This window comes from Epinephelus lanceolatus, chromosome 1, assembly GCF_041903045.1.
Source record: "Epinephelus lanceolatus isolate andai-2023 chromosome 1, ASM4190304v1, whole genome shotgun sequence".
Lineage (NCBI taxonomy): Eukaryota > Metazoa > Chordata > Actinopteri > Perciformes > Serranidae > Epinephelus > Epinephelus lanceolatus.
In genome coordinates this window covers 30,842,610-30,862,367 of record NC_135734.1, presented here as the reverse complement: position 1 = coordinate 30,862,367, position 19,758 = coordinate 30,842,610, and the positions used below count along the sequence as shown (strand labels likewise).

Below are 19,758 nucleotides of genomic sequence, written 5' to 3'. Positions count from 1 at the left end.
AATGCCTCATTGACCATGTGGATCCTCGACCTCCTGATGTGCAGACCCCGGGTGGTGGGAGTAGGTGGACACAGCTCGTCCACCCTCATCCTCAACACCGGAGCACCTCAGGGCTGCGTTTTGAGTCCCCTGCTCTACTCTCTGTACACACACAACTGTATAGCCACTTCAAACACCATGATCAAGTTTGCTGATGACATAGCTGTGGTGGGCCTGATCACAGATAACAATAAAAAGGCCTACCATAGAGAAGAAGAGAACCTGACCCGCTGTTTTTAGGACAACAACCTACTCCTAAATGTCAGCCAAACTAAGGAGATGATAGTGGACTTTGGGAAGGGGCAGCAAAAGAACTATGCACCCCTTAACATCAACGAGTCCTCTTAGGAGAGGATGGATAGCTTTGATATCTCCATTATTATATACAGACTATGGAATAACTGGAAGTCTGTAGTGCACCTGCTCTGTGGGCCACACAGTGCGGCAGCAGTGCCGATCATCTCGGTAATTTTATACACAGCAGTTCCATGCCTTTCATGTGCCACTCAGCAACTTTCATAGGAATGAACGGGGTCCTGCCTCTAATGCTATATCCATTTCTTTTTATACATCCATGGCAGGGCCTTGTTTATTTCTGGGAACGCTGCACAGTGGTGCTTGAAGCCAAAAGCTTTCAACTGCCTCTTCTGCATTGTGTTGTCCTTACAGCAATCGCACTACAGACTTCCCCCCAGTCGAGCTGGCTACTTCGGGTTTTGTGCTTCGCTAACTTGAATGGGTATAAAATGATGGAATTGTGCAGCTCTGCTAGACTTTCAAATGTCATCGGACTGAATGGATCAAATTCTGAAAGTGAAACAAGTAATATCGTGGGGGTTGTGATGCTCAGAAATATATATCCACTGATTTACAGGCGTCTCTTTAGCCATTGAGTGCTCCAGGGGTGATGCGTGATTGTGTAGGCCGACGCGGAAGTTAGCATCACACTGGTCCCCTTGTCAAAAAGCCTATGGGATTTTTCAATTGAATTTTGGATTATTGTTGAAGATAAGCTCTGTGGCTAACAAACAATTTTCACATATGAACACCACTTTCATGATTATTGAAGCCTAAATGCAATCGCCAGAAGCAAAGAGCTAACGTTAGGCTATTAACGAACTACACTATGGTTGCATGACGTAATATCACCATGGTACCAAGACTGTGAGACCATGCTCGGCACAATGACATTCTGTAATCTCATTTAGCCACATATAAGAGTGTTAAGACACATAGAAGTTTCCAAGTTTACAAGTGGGGTATTAACTGACGTATTTTATGTCATAGAACAAAAAGGGAAAGTCTCTTACGCTTGTGTAACGACAGGTCTTGTTTCAGGCATCTAACCAAAAACCCATTGACTTTGAAACGAGGGAACCGTGAGTTGTAAAATGCAAAGTCATTTCCAGGTTTTGGGACTCATTCCTGGGGCACTCTGTGTAAGTCCATGAGAAAAAGTCGTTTCAGGTCACAGGGCCTCACATGACAAATGTAATAAACACTGTTCGGCCATTACGACAATTGGCTTCAAAACCCACTGCACTTCCTTGGGATGTGCCTGCAGCTTAATGAATCTGATAGGGTGGACAAGCTGTCAGTCTGGTTGGGCCTGCAGATCCGCCTCTGACCTAAGCTCATTTGTTGTTTGAAATCGTATTTAATAATTTAATTACACTTTTATCTGTTGTTTTTTTTGTTAGTTTTCTGTCTTTGTAAAGCACTTTGTAACTTGTACTTTCTTTTAAAAGTGCTGTATAAATTATTACTATGATCATTAATGCTACATGTTACTTAACATCTTTAAGCTCATTTCCGACTTGACATCATGGCTAATGATTTTGCAAACTGATCTGTAGTGGGGTTTTTTTTTCCTTAATGGATTATTTCCATTCAAACAGTCATTTCTATTAGCTGCAGTATGGTACAAATGTTGATTAACAGACTCTTGAAATTCCAGCTGTATGATCCAGCACAAAGATGTAAATGTTGTGAGGCAATTGTATCAAGGTGGCCACAGCTCCCCCTGGCCCCTCCTTAGGGGCGCCACTGCTCAGGCATTCATCTAACCTAAATAAAACCATATGTAAAGTTTAGAGTGGAGATATACTGCAGGTGAAACTGCAAACAACCCATAAACATCTTTAACATAACGAGACAAATGAGATCGTCTTCTAACTTGAGATTAGAGGTTTTTCCTCAGCATCCAGGTATTTGCAAACATGTTGGAACAGGCGCAGGTAGCCCTTTATCAACATGGTCAGAGTTTTGTTGACTGTAGAAGGCTGACTGTATTCCTGCCTGACTTTGAGACTCCTATCTGCATGCAGCCCAGAGAGAAACAACATGAGAGACCAAGAGCATGGGTTTTGTTTCATGCATTGGGGGAGAAACATAACTGAGCATTAAACACAAAAACAAAATTTCTATGCAACATTTTTTGTCTCTTGTGCACCAGGTTAAGGTTTAGAAAGTGTTATCACTTCATCATTTAATCCTATTGGACATTTTTGTGAAGTTGTAGCATAAGAAGTGCTAAAGTCTTGAGTTATGGTCAAAACCATGTTATGTGAGGTCACAATGACATTGACTTTTGACCACCAAAGTCTGATCAGTTTATTCTTCAAGTTAACTTTGTGCCAAATTTAAAGAAATTCCCTCGTGGCATTCTTCAGATCTTGTGTTCATGACAATGGAAGGGGTCGATGTACATAAGGACAGACGGACAGACAACCTGAAAACATAATGCCTCAGGCTATGAAAAAAAAATCACCTTTTCCACTCATGCGTGAAGAGTTTCATGTTTCTGCCTTTGTGAGTTTTGTGCATGTTGCACCTCAGGTCAGGTGTGTTGACACAGACTCACTCTTCAGGTTTGAACTGTGAGATTTGTCATTTTGAACTTTTTGTAAAGTGATTGCTTCCTTTTTTTCCCCTAAAAATTGTACCTTGTCTGCCAAGTGCAATTTGTCACTCGGGAAATCTCGGGGGAAAAAAAATCTGTCACTGTTGCAGCCTCGTGTGTTGTGTTGTGTTGTGTTGTGGAGCAGCCAGCCCAACATCTCTGCACAGGTAGACTACAGCAGAAAAACTCACCTGTGCGCGGCCTGGCCCACATGCCTCAGCTGTAAACTGACTCCAGAGGAGATCATTACACTGAGACACGCCCTTCCCACTTATACTGAGGACGCACAGGACTGTACTAGAGTGAGCCACAACCTTTAAAACCACTATCAGCCTGTGAATCTTTTTTGTTAGCGGAGTTATGGATGTATGTGGGTGACAGCGACTCACAGGTAAATTGTCAACACCTTTTATGTCAGATTAATCGTTGTGTGTAGGAACCTGCTCGCTGATCAACAGCTTCTTGGTTTACTTGAAGTCTAACGAGTTCAGTTTAATTTGCATTTGAAAACAAATGATCAGGCTATTTAAATCAGACTACAACCTCCAGCAGTTTCTAATGTTTTTTACCTGCATCTTCCATATAACGAACTCTTAGTGTGTCAACTAACCTGATTTCTTAAATAACTCCACCAGAGATTCATGATAAAATTTAAAAACTATAAAGCATATATACAAGCATATTAAAGGGGAAAAGATGATTTTATTCTTCACGTTTACCAACATTCAAATTAATTATATTTTTAATTTCATTTCATTTTATTATTATGTTACATGATCAGCAACTACATAATGCCATTATGCCTCTATGCAAAATACAAACATTAACATCTGAGGAAATGGAGAAGTATTAATGTTGAATGTAATCAGTCCAAGTGCTGCTGATGAAAACTCACCAATTTGCAAAAATTATACAGGTAACATAAATTCTTAAAGGCTGGGCTGGTGCAGACTAAAATGTGTTCACAACATCAGACACTGAAAGCTGTAAAAGCTGCAAACATCTTGTCTGATTCATCATCTGTCATACTTCTTCTTTAACAGAAAGCGTCTGATTCATCATCTGTCATACTTCTTCTTTAACAGAAAGTGTCTGATTTTCAGTATTTCACACCATAATATCAACACTTCTTTTGAATTCATTAAATCAGTGTAACATATGCAAATATTTCTGCCTCATGAGTAGCTTTGCTACAGAAACAAGGAACAAGGCTGTAGCCATTTATATTTTTATGAATATATTAGGGGGACATTTTGAACATGTGTGAATATTGAAGGGAAGTACAGATTGATGATAATGTTTGGGAGGAGAGCCTCAGTAGGATTCAGTACTGTTCAATTAATGTCAGACATCAGTTAATTCAATTTAAGGTCATGCATAGACTTCACTACTCAAAAACTAAGTTACATGGAATCTATCCTACAATCTCTCCTTTATGTGATCGCTGTAAGTCTGCTGATGGCTCCCTAGCCCATCTTTTCTGGACGTGTCCAAAGTTGCATGATTTCTGGAGTAAAGTGTTCAAATGGTTTTCTGAAATGTATAATTGTGTGTTCAAGCCTGAGCCAGAGGTGGCACTGTTTGGCTATTCTCTGTCTTTACTGACTCATACCCTCCCTGCCCAGAACACTATTGTGTATGGAATGATAACAGCAAAGAGACTGATTTTGATGCACTGGAAGTCAGAAATTGTACCCGTTTTCAAGACATGGCTGACAGAACTTACCTCTGTACTGCACATGGAGAAAATTCGATACAGCATGATGAACAATCTTAAGAAGTTCTACCAGACTTGGCAGCCATTTTTAGACCATCTTACTAAGTTTAATGGGGACCCTGATCATTGATACGATCTATAATAGGCCATTCACATTTAATATAATATATAAGAATTTAAAATTCTTATATATTATTTTCATGGCTTAGGGAAGGGGAATCAATATTTGTGAACATGAGCTGCTCGCTCTCAAAGCCAGAAACCAGCGAAGTGAGTCTCAAAAATGTGATTTCAGCAAGTATAAAGTCTGAAGCTGCTTCACTGACAGTGAATGGAGACTGATTTATTTTGTAGATCTACATAATGAGTTTTATTCTACTGAGGTGTTCTCAGTTCTGAATCAGAAAAGCTTCAGACTTTATACCCAATGACATCACAAATTTGAGTTTTAGCACTCTAGTTTTTGGATTTGGGAGAGAGTTGTTTATGTTAACTAATATTTTTGTACTGTCATAGACCATATAACATGTATGCATTTTAAAAATGGGCATAGTTTCCTTTTAAAACAGTGCAAAGTCTAAAAATGCAGAATCAATATTTACAGAAAACAGCATGTACAATAAATAAAATGTAAGTTCTCAAAGTCTTTTTTAAACTATACTGTTTAAAATACAGATGTCAAATACCGAGTATTAACTTTGCTCGTTGCTGTTTGAATTATCTTGAGTAAATGACCATCACATGCTCTTTGATTTTAATGAGAATTAGTTATCATTTGACACCTAGTTTAATATACAACATGATTGGAAGTCAATGGTGGACTTAAACAATGTTAATAAACTCACTGTGTAATGCATTTACTTTTTTATGTCGTTAAATTAAAAAAAAAACATCTTTAAAGTAATGAAAAATATATTTTTTGGATCATAATTTACTCAGGTATCATCGCTTTAAAAAGGTAAACTGTGTAGCTCCTCCTTCTCTTATCTCAGAGTCGCCATTTCCTCCATGAACCTTCAGCTGCCCTCACATTCCTCCTCAACAGAGTTCAGGGTCTGCAGAGCTTGGACACCAGAGTGTTTCAACAATGGGGTATCTAATATCTTTTTATTGCTGAGGCTGTTGGGCCACACAGTTTTGCATCCTCTGAATTAGGATTCAGCATTTTCTGTTTAATCTGTCTGTCTTTGTGTTTTTTTCTCTCCCTGCAGACACATTCAGAGGACGAAGACTCTTCTGAAGTGTCTCCTTGGCATTCCTGTCACGCTCTGTGTTTTATACTTAATATCTCCATCTATGAGGTGAGTCTGTATTTATATTTAACAAGAAACCACATACTAGATTAATTATTAACAATAATGCAAACATTACATTATTTAGATTTGGTTGTAAATTTTGTTTTTCATATCAGGCTTTTAATAGGCCTCCTGCCGATGGACAAATGCTCCTTGGAAAGTACAAAGATGCTGAGTCTGGACTGCAGTGTGGACGCCACCCTCGATCTTTGGTAAGACTGTTAAGACCTTAAAGTAGAGCTTCGCCCACAAAATGATATTTTGTGTGTCAGTTAGTAATGCAGTGTTACCTTGAAATGGTGGATAAAACTTGTTTTTTCTTACCTGCCTCAAATCATTTTGTGGGTGAAGTACTCTCTCAAGCTTTGGCTGCACAGACAGTCACATTGCCGCTGTTTGCAGATTACACCTTTAAGATGTTTCTCGCTTGGAAGGTCAAACCAACATAGCACTGGTTTGACATATTCAGAAGCCGCAGGTTTCAAATCAGACATTAAAAAAAAAGTTGGTGGTCTTTGGCATTTCCCGTCTTTATATTTTTTCTGAGAAGATGTAGGTGTCTGTGGTTACTGGTTGCTGTAGAGGCCACAGGTTTCTGTTCCAGGCCTCAATTTTCACATGCACACACTGCTGGGCATCTGCTTTATACTTCATAATAAAGATCAGAAGCAAGAACAGTAATTTTATTTATTTCTCCACAGGGATTCCTTTAGTTTCTTTATAAATGTACCTGTTAGGATGCAGCGCAACTGAGGGAAAACACTTAATAATGATTCTGACAAATGTATAAAACCTCGATGTGTATATTTCTGCAATATTTAATGTTTTTAAATGTGGATGTTGTCTTGCACATCACGATTAACAGAGTTGATAAATGAAATAGAGCTGAAACAATCAGTCCATTAACTGATTAGTGGATTGACAGAAATGTCATCTGCAACTATTTGGATGATTGATTAATAATTTTTAGGTCATTTATACAGTAAAATGATCAAAACAAAGATCTTTTTTGTTTTTTTGTGCATTATTTTAGCATATTTAGTGTTAGGACATTCTTAAGACTGAATGATTAATAAACTGAACTGAGAAGACAAATTTACAATATAGCATATTAAGAATTATAGAGTGAAATGTACTTGGTCACAGTGATAGTAATAATTTTTATTGTCCACAAATTTGGCACGTTGTAGAAAAATGTCAATACATACAATAAGTAACACAACATGCACAGTGCGGACAACAATCACAGACCTGGTTCAAGTGCAAATGATGTTTGTGAGTTTAGCAAAGTTATTACATTTGGTATGAAAGACTTTTTGTTAATGTTCTTGGTCGCTGCAGCGGCTCTAAAGTGTGGTCTTTAAGAGGGGGATGAACAAGAGCAGACACAATATGTTTGGCTATTTGTTTCACCTCCACCTACATATACGTATATTGTATGTACATTCCAGTTGTCTTTGCTCTCATGTTTGTTATTCTGGAGGGTCTATTTTCCGTCTTAGCCCCCAGGTGCCCGTACGGTCACGTGCACATATTGAAGTTAAAACACTTTCAAATATACAGAAAAAATTACCTTCTCACTTCACCTACAAATGAATAGCTTTACAATGTTGTGGTCAAACTGGACCCTCTATGTGCGACAGTCATGGACACATTTTTTGGAATTGACAATGCCTGGTCTTCTAACCAGCTTAGAAATTATGTACTGGAATGTCTCCCAATTTGATCATGTATACCTTTGTTACACATCCCTTTTTCACGATGTAAAATAGTTAAAGAAAATGTTATAGGGTACACACTGTTTAAAAAAGAATAATGAGGAAAGAAGGTTTTAAGTCCTGCTGTTTAAACTGCTGTAAACCCACAATAGTCTTTGTACCTGCAAGTATATACTATATTCTTCTTTTTTTTTTTTAGCAATTGGTAATTGGTTGTCTGCTTGCGATAAACCCCTGAATAAAAATATATAACTAAAAGTTGAAACTCTTTAGAACACTTTGTGAGAAATCTTTAAAATGGCATTTCTTACATTACACCAATCCAATTTCCGAGATAAAAGATAAAAGCACCGCATTGCTTTAAAAAAAAAAAGAAATCTGTTGGCAGTGAAACTTAAAATGCAATTTCAAAGGGTTTCTAAATATTTGATCTACTCTCAGTCATCAAAGCAAGTGGAAAATAATGCCAGGCATTGTGATGACTCACAAAAGTGTCCTGTCTACATAAAACCAATTAGCACCATATCTCGTACTCTCAGAAGTAAAGCTGACGGCCGAGAATATTTGTGTTTTACTTCAGCCAAGGAGCACTGATGATTTCACTCACAAGCCAATTTTAAATGAGCAGAGGAAAAAGAAGCAACCAATCAGTGACATCGTTTTGTCTCTCAAGAATAACTTTAGTTTAATCAAATAAACCTGCACATGCTGCAGAATTCTTGTGACATTTACTGACTCTTGGCTCAGGAAAAAAAATACGATGAACTAAAGTACTTAAAGTCCAGAAGTGAAACTTACTGTAATGCTGCTGCTTGTTAATGTTTTTTTAGGTCATTGTGCTCCAGGTGATGTGTCACTTTGCTACAGTTGATTATAGAAAATACTTTTTTGTTTGTTGTGTGTGATGTGTGTGATCTGTGTGCATGTTGGATGTGAGATGCTGAGCTGCATGTTGGTGAAAAAGAGCTGTGAGAAAGTGAGTTCAGTGTAGAGAGATGTGTGTAATTCTTTTGGGAGATTTTTTTTTTTTAAATCCATGTATTTATTTTCATCATTCTATTGCAAACAAAAAGAAACCTGTGACCTGCTGTATTAACGGATTTTGTGGCATCTAGCAGTGACGACTGCAGACTGCAACCAGCTGAAACTTCACCCATATGTCAAGTGTGAACTCCAGTTTAGGAGTCTTAAGTGTTTATTGTTCAGACGCTTCAACACATTCTCATTCCGACCTCTTCACATATCGACATTTGGTCATGGACTTTCCACGCCCACATACGACGTGAAAGTTACCCTGGGTGCGTTGGTTGTTGACTTCTGGGACACTGTGTCAAGTTCTGCCTGTTACATGCATTGTTTTTTTTCAAAATACACTTCCGATTTCACAGGAAATGTCATATTTACACACAGTCTCTTTCAATCACTGTGCAGTGATTTATGTAAAAGCTTGGGTTATGCTCTTATGCATATTCATATATTTGAAGTTTATTCATATTTGTACGGCTCCTTTAATTTATGTTTTTCTTTTTTAATTGCTTTGTCTTCTGCCAGACGCAATTAGGGGCTGGCGTGTAGGAGCCATGTTGTGTTTATTTATTTATTCTGTACCTCCAAAATACAGGGGGCAGTATTTCCTTTGTTTACTGACTCTACCCGGATGTTGGCGGGGGGTCAGGTAGGTTACTTGAGGTTACTCAGTGTTACACAGGTGTGGCTGATTAGAGGGGAGAAGCAAACAGTTTTCGACTGTGCTTGTGCTTGTGCCTGTGCTTGTGCGTTTTTCTGTTTATAATTTATGTGGACAAGTATTAAGTATGTGGCTTCCGCAAGAAATTAAATGAACATTATTATTTCAAACGCAAAGGAAGTTTTCGTTGGTTTATTGCCTTGCCCGAGTACACGTCAAAACAAAATTAATCAGGTTCAGCGCTGACGTCTATTTAATGGCCATTGTAAATAGTGTGTGCACACATAACGGTACAATATGTGCAAATCCAATGCATTGGTAGCGGACTCGCAACTGCCTTGAATATACATTTGCGCGTCGGGACATGCGTTTTTGTGCTGATAAAATAAAGTGTTGACTTTTGACTTTTGGCCAACATGACAGAAAAGGAGAAACCGGACAGACATTCTGGGAGTGAGACTGACCTTAATGTGGGTGGGGAGGTAAATGCACAAACTGAGAAAAAAGAAAAGCGTGAGGTGAAATTAACAACCAAAGCTTTATTGGAAAAAATAAGCAATTTAGAAAAAGAAAGGTTAAAATAAATAAACTGTCTAAACTAAAACAAACTATTGTTGTTCTGATGGAAGGTAAAGAACATGCAAATGAGGTCAAAGGTGAATTAAACAAGTTTGTGGGTTTGTCTGAAGAAATACACCAAGTGCATAAGGTTTTGTTGGGTCTATTGCCTGATGATGCTGCAACAAAGCATGATATATGGTTTCACGCAAAAATGTTGAATGTCCATGATTTTATTGCTGGTACAATGAAATGGTTGGCTGAAATTCAAGGTTGCACAACTGCTGTGGTTGATTACACTGAGCAAACCGAGGAACAGGTTCAAGGTGTAACTGCAGTTGACAGTCATGGAGAAAAAGGTGAAACTCCTGCTGTGGGCAACAAGGAAACAGAAATTAAAGCTGCAGCCCATGATCAAAAGGATGATGTAAATAAAAATGGAGTGGAGGCTCAAAATAAAGCTGCTGCTGGTGGTCATGAGGAGGAGGAGATCCAGATTGAACCTCATGATAGCATTTCAAATGTTGCTTCAAAATCTTCCAGGAAGTCATCACGTCATAAAGGTTACTCAACAGCCAGTTCCTCCTCTAGCAGCAAATCCTTAGCAGCTTCTGAACGTATAAGAGCGGAGGCACAAAGGGCTGGACTCTTGGCTCGTGCTGCTGCTTTAAAGAATAAACATGCTCTGGAGGCCCAGGAACACCTGTTAAAGAGACAAAAAGAACAACTTGAGTTGAACACCGAGATAGCTGTCGCTAGTGCTAAGCTGGTAGTGCTACAGGCCAGCGGCAGCAGTAGAGGCAGCTTTGCATCGAAGCACTCGGACGGAATGGAGTCCTATTTCAACAAAGGGGCTAAGCCTAAAACCAATCCTGCTTTCCTCAATCCACATGCCTTACAATTTGTGCCTCAGCCCTCTCAGCAGCACGTGTCTCATCATTCACTACAAGGCTACGCTGAGCCGTTGTCAAAAAATGAGGTTGCATTTGATCCAAACACAGTTCACTACAGTCAGCAGTTGGACCCCACAGCTTATCTAGTCGACACCATCTCAAAGCCTCTTGTGTCGCAAATAAGCTCACCTGTCGTCTCAAGCTCTCAACCGCCTCATTTTGAGTTGCCTAAAAATCCAGCTGTCACACAAAGCAATCCATCTGTGCCGGGTCAAAATCAATCAGTGGGAGACCTCTACAGTGTGTTGCAACAACAAAATGATATAACGGCTCTTCTTGTTCAAATGCAAACATCACAGTTACTGCCACATCGGGAAATTCCAACTTCCAATGATGGAGATCCTCTGCAGTTCAATTCATTCATGAAGGCATTTGAGTACTGTGTGGAGGCAAAGACCAAGTGTAAAGGAGACTGTCTGTACTACCTTGAGCAGTACACAAGGGGGCAGCCAAGGGACATTGTGCGCAGCTGCCTTCACATGACCGCTGAAAGAGGATACGCTGTAGCGAAGCAGCTGCTTAAGGATCATTTTGGAAATGAATTCAACATAACAGCAGCCTACATGGAAAAAGTCATTGGCTGGCCAAGTATCAAGTCCGAGGATACTAAAGCACTGAAAGCTTATGGAGTCTTCCTTCGTGAATGCTGCAATGCTATGGAGGAGTTACAATATTTAGAAGAGCTAAGCATGTCAGCTAACATGAGAATCCTGATTCAGAAGTCCCCGTATAAACTCCGAGAAAAATGGAGAACAAAGGCAAGTGAAATATGTGAGAACTGGTCGCAGAGCACGTTTCCCAGACATTGTGAACTTCATTGAGCAGCAGATCAGAATCACCTCAGATCCAGTCTTCGGTGACATACAGGACACACCACCTGTTAAAGGAATAACAAGACCAAGTAAGTCTCAAATGAAACCACAATTCAAAAGAAATACTTTTGCAACTCATGTTTCCATTAATGATAAATGCAAAGCAAGTGCTCACAATAATGGAGACGCTCAGAAAAAAGATGTCTCCAAGACCAACTCTTCCTCTTGTTTGTATTGTGCACATGATGGTCATGTATTGGAACAATGTTATCAACTGGGTAAAAAATCACACAGAGAAAAATTAGACTTTCTAAAGGAGAAAGGCCTATGTTTTGGCTGCCTGAACACAGGACACTTAAGCAGGAGTTGTGAAAGGCGCATCACTTGCAAACACTGCAGCCAAATGCACCCCAGTATTCTGCACATTGGACAAAAGGAAAGAGGGAATCAGAAGGATACAGAGCAGCTAAAGAGGTTCACTGAAAGCTGCACCACTTTCTCAACTTGTGGTCATACAGGGGCTGGCCACTGCAATGGTATTCTTCCCATCTTGCCTGTACAAGTGAAGAGTACAAAAGGAAATAAGGTTATTGAAACATATGCCTTCCTGGACCCAGGGAGTACAGGTACCTTCTGCTCTGAAAAACTCCTTCGTAGGTTGAACACTCAAGGACAAAAGACCAAGATTCATCTTTGCACCATGGGTCATGATAAAACAGTAACAAGTTCTATTGTTAAAGGCCTGGAGATTTCAGACTTATCCGGCAAACATTTCTTTAAGCTTCCCAGTGTGTTTACTCAAAAAGAAATGCCTGTCTCCACAGACAACATAATCAGTGAAGAGGAGCTGACCAGATGGCCCTATCTGAAAGAGCTTAAAATCCCTCACATAAATTCTGATGTTGATCTGTTAATTGGCACCAATGCATCCAAACTGATGGAACCGTGGGAGGTGGTTAACAGTCAGGGTGAAGGGCCCTACGCCATCAAAACCTTACTGGGGTGGGTAATAAATGGTTCAGTACACGGATATGGTGATAGTGAGAGTGGTTACCCTTCAGTTCATGCCAACAGAACTGTGGTTGACAGAATAGAGGAGCTGTTGACTAGCCAATACAACTACGACTTCATCAAAAGGTCCTTTACAGAACAAGAGGAAATGTCAAGAGAGGAAAAGAAGTTCGTAGAAATAATGGAGGTCTCTGTTCAGCTTGAGGACGGACACTACAGGTTCCAACTACCTTTCAGAGGGAAAGACGTCTCAATGCCAAACAACCTTACCATTGCTCTGCAGCGTGTCCTTGGTCTGAAGAGGAAGCTTCAAAGAAATGCAAGCTTTCATGAGGAGTATACCAACTTTATTACTGAGGTCATAAACAATGGTTACGCTGAACAAGTGCCGCAACACCAGTTGGAGGCGACAAAGGGTAAAGTGTGGTATATACCGCATCATGGTGTATACCATCCACGAAAACATAAGCTACGGGTCGTGTTTGATTGTGGAGCAGAATATAAAGGGGTCTCACTCAACAGTCAGCTTTTGCAAGGCCCAAACCTGACCAGCTCTTTGGTAGGGGTCCTGATGAGGTTTCGGCAGGATCGTGTGGCACTAATGGCAGACATAAAGGCCATGTTCCACTAAGTAAAAGTGGCAAAGGAACATGTGGACTTCCTGTGTTTTGTGTGGTGGCCTCAAAGTAATCTGGAGCAAGATCTTGTAGAATACCGTGACTGTCCATTTATTTGGAGCAGTTTCCTCTCCCAGTTGCGCCTGTTATGCTCTTAGGAGGACTGCTGAAGACAACCAGGCCAGCTTTTCACCAGCTGTGGTCGAGACAGTCAACAGGAATTTCTACATGGATGATCTCCTGAAGAGTCTGCCCTCTGAAGAGGATGCTGTCACCATGGCTAAGGACCTCATAGCCATATGTAGCAAAGGAGGGTTCACTCTAACTCAGTGGATCAGCAACAGCAGGGAAGTGCTGCAATGCATCCCAGAGGAGCTCAGATCCAAAACCCTGTGTGAGCTGGACCTAGACAGAGACAAGCTGCCCGTGGACAGGGCTCTAGGTTTGCAGTGGTGTATTGAAACAGACAGTTTCAAATTCAAACTGAAAGTCAAGGAGAAGCCTTCCACCAAACAAGGTATATTATCCATGATCAGCTCCATCTATGATCCATTAGGATTCCTAGCACCTCTCATACTTCCTGCCAAACTGCTGTTATAAGACCTATGCAGGATGAAATGTGATTGGGACGATCCCATACCTTCAGCTTTCCAAGAAAGGTGGAACAAGTGGCTGACAGACCTGGAAAAGGTGGCAGATTTTCAGGTCAACAGGTGTGTCAAGCCCGAAGGACTTGGAAGGCGCTCAATTGCATCATTTCTCTGATGCTAGTGAGAGCGGCTATGGTACGGCTACTTACCTCAGAATGCAGAATGTGAAGGAAATGGTGCATATTGCTTTCCTGTTCGGTAAAGCCAGAGTCGCTCCACTTAAGGCTGTTACCATTCCCCGCTTGGAGCTAACAGCTGCTGTGGTTGCTGTCAGAGTGGATAGGATGCTTCAATCAGAGTTACAGCTTCCATTGAAGAAAGCCTGCTTCTGGACTGACAGCACATCAGTCCTAAAGTACATCAGAAATGAGGACCGGAGGTTTCAAACCTTTGTTGCCAACAGGATAGCTACCATCAGGGATAACACGGAAGTTGAACAGTGGAGATACATTCCAACAGCTTTAAATCCCGCTGATGATGCTTCTCGTGGATTAAAGGCAGAAAGCCTTTTGAGACAAAGATGGATGGAAAGCCCTGAGTTTCTATGGGATCCTGAAGAGAAGTGGCCAAAATCGCCTATGGATTTCAGTGTGACTGTCGATGACCCAGAGGTAAAAGGGAACCTCAGGGTCAATGCAACAGTTGTCAGCACCAATACCACTTCTCAGCTGATAACCTTTTTCTCAGACTGGCAAAGGTTAAAGGTCGCAGTCGCTTGAATCATCAAGCTGAAAGGAGCTCTGCTGAAGCTGAGTAAAAAGAGAAAGGAGTTGCAGCTCGCTAACACAAGTGCTAATGGAGCACCAGTGAATGTGCTAAAGGAGATGCAAGCATTCAGAAATTCACTTGGGAATCAAAGAGTCTTGCTGGAAGACCTCACAGAGGCTGAGACAGCCATAATTGCCTTCTGTCAACGAGAAAGATTCCCCGAGGAAATTGCTGCGCTAACCTCCAGCAATCCAGAGATACCCAGAAGTAGTAACATCTTTAAACTGGATCCTATCTTAGAAAATGGACTTCTGCGTGTTGGGGGACGGCTGAGCAAAGCAGCTATCCCTGAGGACATAAAACATCCCCTCATCCTATCAAAGGACCAGCACATCTCTCACCTTATTCTCCGTCACTTCCATTTACAGCTTGGCCATGGAGGCAGAAATCACATCCTTTCCACTGCAAGGAGAAAATTCTGGATCACGAGTGGTGTTTCTGCAGCAAGGAAGGTCATAGCAAAATGCCTGTTCTGCAAGCTTTATGGAGGAAAAATGGGTGAACAAAAAATGGCTGACTTACCCGAGGAGAGAGTGGTTCCTGATCTACCGCCATTCACTAACGTCGGCGTAGATTATTTTGGGCCAGTGAATGTGAAAAGAGGGCGGAGCACTGTAAAAAGGTATGGAGTTGTGTTCACTTGTATGACAAGCAGGGCCGTGCACCTGGAAGTGGCTTACTCTCTAGATACTGACTCATGTATCAACGCATTGAGAAGATTCATCTCTCGAAGAGGACAAGTTTCACACATAAGATCAGATAATGGCACCAACTTTGTGGGAGCAGAGAGAGAGCTATGAGAAGCCCTGGCTGCTTTAAATCACAACCAAATTGAAAAGGCCTTATCACAGAGAGGAATCAAGTGGAGTTTTAACCCACCATCTGGATCACATCACGGTGGCACCTGGGAGCGTCTCATACGAATGATCAGAAAGGAGTTCTGTGCTTCGTCAACAAACATTAGATGATAAAGGATTTCATACTGTACTATGCGAAGCAGAGGCAATGCTCAATGATCGCCCCATCACAAAACTGTCAGAGAACCCCAGCGACCTTGAAGCCTTAACACCAAACCACTTACTACTCATGAAAGGGAAACCAATTCTTCCACCAGGACTTTTTGACAAGACAGATCTGTACACCAGGAGATGGTGGAAACAGGTTCAATACATCTCCGACCTCTTTTGGAAAAGGTGGATCCGAGAGTATTTACCATTACTGCAAGAGCGTCAAAAATGGACAAAGGAAAAAAGGAGTTTAATGCCTGGAGATGTTGTCATGGTGATGGACTCCACAAGAGTACTCAAAACCTTTCCAGATAAGAAGGGTTTGGTACGTGTGGTTCATCTTCAAACCAAAACAAATGTGATAGAAAGACCTGTAACAAAAATATGTCTGTTATGTGAAGCCACAGTTTGATTTATCTGTGCAGTGATTTATGTAAAAGCTTGGGTTATGCTCTTATGCATATTCATATATTTGAAGTTTATTCATATTTGTACGGCTCCTTTAATTTATGTTTTTCTTTTTTAATTGCTTTGTCTTCTGCCAGACGCAATTAGGGGCTGGCGTGTAGGAGCCATGTTGTGTTTATTTATTTATTCTGTACCTCCAAAATACAGGAGGCAGTATTTCCTTTGTTTACTGACTCTACCCGGATGTTGGCGGGGGGTCAGGTAGGTTACTTGAGGTTACTCAGTGTTACACAGGTGTGGCTGATTAGAGGGGAGAAGCAAACAGTTTTCGACTGTGCTTGTGCTTGTGCCTGTGCTTGTGCGTTTTTCTGTTTATAATTTATGTGGACAAGTATTAAGTATGTGGCTTCCGCAAGAAATTAAATGAACATTATTATTTCAAACGCAAAGGAAGTTTTCGTTGGTTTATTGCCTTGCCCGAGTACACGTCAAAACAAAATTAATCAGAATCCAGTAGTGGCTACAGGACCAGTCACTACAGTGTGCTCACCCTTTTTTATCTGATAACTTAAGATCCAGACGTTCAGGAGGTTTTTACCAGGAACCAAATTATCCGCAGGGGTCTCTTTCTCCCTAAAAACAGTGCGAGTGTTTTAAGCTGATAAAAATACTGAATAAAACTGTTTCATGTTGAGTGTTTTCTCCGACACTGCTTGTTGTGGGGGGCTGCTAACTACGGTGGCTAATGCTAAAACGCAAATGGTCCTGTTTAGAGCCAATGGTGGTTTGTCCATTTTGGGCTACTGTAGAAACATCGTAGCGCAACATGGCGATCTCCATGGACAAGGACCCGCTCCCGATGTAGATGTAAATGGCTCATTCTAATGTAAGGAAAACACAATGAGTCTTATTTTCAGGTGATTAAACACTAAGGAAAACATTATTATATTATATTCCAGTTCTGCCAATATGTATCTCCCTAAATCCTGCACACTGGACCTTTAAACAAGATTTACAGAGTTCTCAAAATATGAAATTACCTAATTTCTAAAATATTTATAACTTTGAGTTGTCATTTGTTTCAGGTCCAGACCTGATGTGCAAACTTGTACATCCTGGAATGCTCCCATCATCTGGGAAGGGATGTTTGACCCTGACCTTTACGACCAAGCGCACAAGATGAAAGGATCCTCTGTGGCTCTCACAGTGTTTGCTGTTGGCAGGTTGGTTCCCACATAAACAGTGTCATAACTGTATGGATAAAGTGTCGTCACACCTGAATTTCATTTAGTGCCTTTTTGTTTGACTGCGGAAGCCATTAAAATGTAAGGAAATAAAACATGACTTTGTTCTTGTTTTCATTTTCACTAAAGGTACCTGGATGTGTACCTGGCGACCTTCCTGAACTCCGCAGAGGAGCACTTCATGTTGGGTTTGCCTGTGACATATTATGTCTTTACGGATGTGCCAGAGAAGGTGCCGGACATCAAGCTCGCTCCTCAGCGAAGCATAAAGGTTTTCAAAGTGGAGAAGAACTCCAGGTGGCAGGACATCTCTATGATGCGAATGAAGACCATATCAGATGTCATAGAGTCAGACATTCGTCACAGCTGCACACACGTCTTCTGCTTTGACGTGGATCAGGTGTTCACAGGGAGATTTGGCTCAGAGGCTCTGGGCGAGTCTGTGGCCCTGCTCCACGCCCATTACTACCACCTCCCACAGATGCTGTTTACGTACGACCGCAACCCAAAGTCCAAGGCGTTCATGCAAAGTGGGGACTTCTACTACCATGCTGCCATCTTCGGAGGCTCGTGGAAGAGTGTAAAAGCACTGACTGAGGCCTGCTACCAGAGCATCATGGAGGACAAGCAGAACAATGTGGAGGCTCTGTGGCACGATGAGAGTCACCTCAACAAGTACATGTGGCTTCACAAACCAAGCAGGGTGCTCTCTCCGGAGTACTGCTGGGACACCAGCATCGGCTACAGGAGTGACATACGAGTCAATCGACTACTTTGGGCGCTGAAACATTACGACACACTTCGCACACCTTAGTGTGTTTAGTATTCAGTGTGTAAAATCCCCTCCTGTGTTTTACAAATGGCATGAAAACTATTTGACAAACACTGCGCCCATGTACAAGACTGTTGCTGCAGCGGCCTGGGTTCGATTCCAGCCAGTGGCCCTTTGCTGCATGTCATTCCCTCTCTCGCTCTCTCTCCGCTACACGCTTAGCTTAGCTAAAGACATTTACATTAGATTACATCACATAATATATATTTATTGTCACTCAGAAATGAGGGTTAAATGAACCAAATAACCCACAACTACAGTGAAGATAATGGCTTCCTTTTTTTTTTTTTTAATGTCATGCAGGATGCAGACAGTTTCATTTCGTCTTCTGAAGAAGACATTAAAATAAAAACCACACATCTGTCTGTTTATTGAGATATAGGACCTGAAACAAGACAAGCTGTTGCAACTGATTTTCATTCTGAACTCTGTAAAACTTGAGTAGAAGCCAGAAGTTTTGAATTGAATTTGAACTGATTGCAGTGACAGATCACTGGAGTTTTCTCAATAGTGAATGTTGAAATTTTGTTTACTTGGCATTTCACACTGGGTTTACCAGTTTTGTTCATTCATGTATTTATATATTTGTATAATGTTTATTGTGTTTCACTCAGGACATTTAAAATGAACTGCTATGGCTGATGATGACTGACCGTTTATACATTTATACTGTTGGAGTAAGATGCATGAGTGCAAATGCGTTTTGTAGTTGTAACCTTGCAAACTATGTGTGCAGGCTTTCCAGAGCTTGCTGGTAAACAAGTAGTTTTAAGCAGATGTATAGGTGGCATTCTTCCAAACAGGCTGGGTCACATTTACTGCTGTATGAGCTGCTTTTCTGCAGGGACAATACTTGTATTTGTTTTTTAAGGAATTATTTCAAAGACGTTTTGTAAGACTTTTGTTAAGGAGAAATATAATATCCCAAAGCACCTTGTCCCAGACATGTCTCTGTCTTTCTGTCTTTCTTTTAGAGAAACAAAAAATGCATTTAATAGTTACTTAATTTATATAATGCTAAATGCTGTATGTAACTCTGGAGAACGTCATCAAATATCAATGTTTTGGTTGGTCCGATTACCCAATCCAAAGTGTTGGTATTTGAGGACCTGAAAGTGAGACTTGACAATAAACTATCTTTCTCCAGAGGTACAAACAGCACCTTTGAGAGTACAGTGAGTTCTTAACATTTACATCAAGGTCCATATAACTGTTCTACATCTTTGCAGCCTGTTGCAGGTGGTCTGACTTCATCAAAAGGTATTGCTGAAAGCTCCTTTTGCGTTGTGCAACAAGTTGCCCTGGCTGCACTCTAGAGACACTGGTGAAACAACAATAATGAAGATGATTTAGTTTGGTCAGTATTTCTGGTGCTGTTTATTTGAATAGTTTGTAATTAAGCCACTTCGGTTCTCTAAAATGTCCAAGCTTTGGAGTAGCAGTGTTGGCTATATGTTTGAGTACTTAAAGGACCCAAATCTGGCACTGTTCTTACACATTATACTAAATGTTTTAATATTGTGTATGCATTATAGTTTGA

General features: G+C 40.7%; 1 protein-coding gene across 1 annotated transcript; it reads left to right on the top strand.

The window, feature by feature from the left end:
• The first annotated feature begins 3,208 nt into the window (after positions 1 to 3,208).
• LOC117256487 (alpha-1,3-galactosyltransferase 2-like) lies at positions 3,209 to 19,150 on the top strand. Its single transcript, XM_033625926.2, has 6 exons — positions 3,209 to 3,332; positions 5,651 to 5,750; positions 5,870 to 5,959; positions 6,070 to 6,165; positions 17,228 to 17,365; positions 17,516 to 19,150. Exons 2-6 carry the CDS (start codon positions 5,746 to 5,748, stop codon positions 18,198 to 18,200), a joined length of 1,014 nt encoding a protein of 337 aa, XP_033481817.1. The 5' UTR covers positions 3,209 to 3,332; positions 5,651 to 5,745; the 3' UTR covers positions 18,201 to 19,150.
• Positions 19,151 to 19,758: the final 608 nt, after the last annotated feature.

What these genes read in the sequence shown, in the direction of transcription:
- LOC117256487 (XM_033625926.2), top strand. An exon ending in GACGCCACCCTCGATCTTTG is followed by an intron (nt 6,166 to 17,227) that starts GTAAGACTGTTA and finishes CATTTGTTTCAG; the next exon opens with GTCCAGACCTGATGTGCAAA. An exon ending in ACAGTGTTTGCTGTTGGCAG is followed by an intron (nt 17,366 to 17,515) that starts GTTGGTTCCCAC and finishes TTTTCACTAAAG; the next exon opens with GTACCTGGATGTGTACCTGG.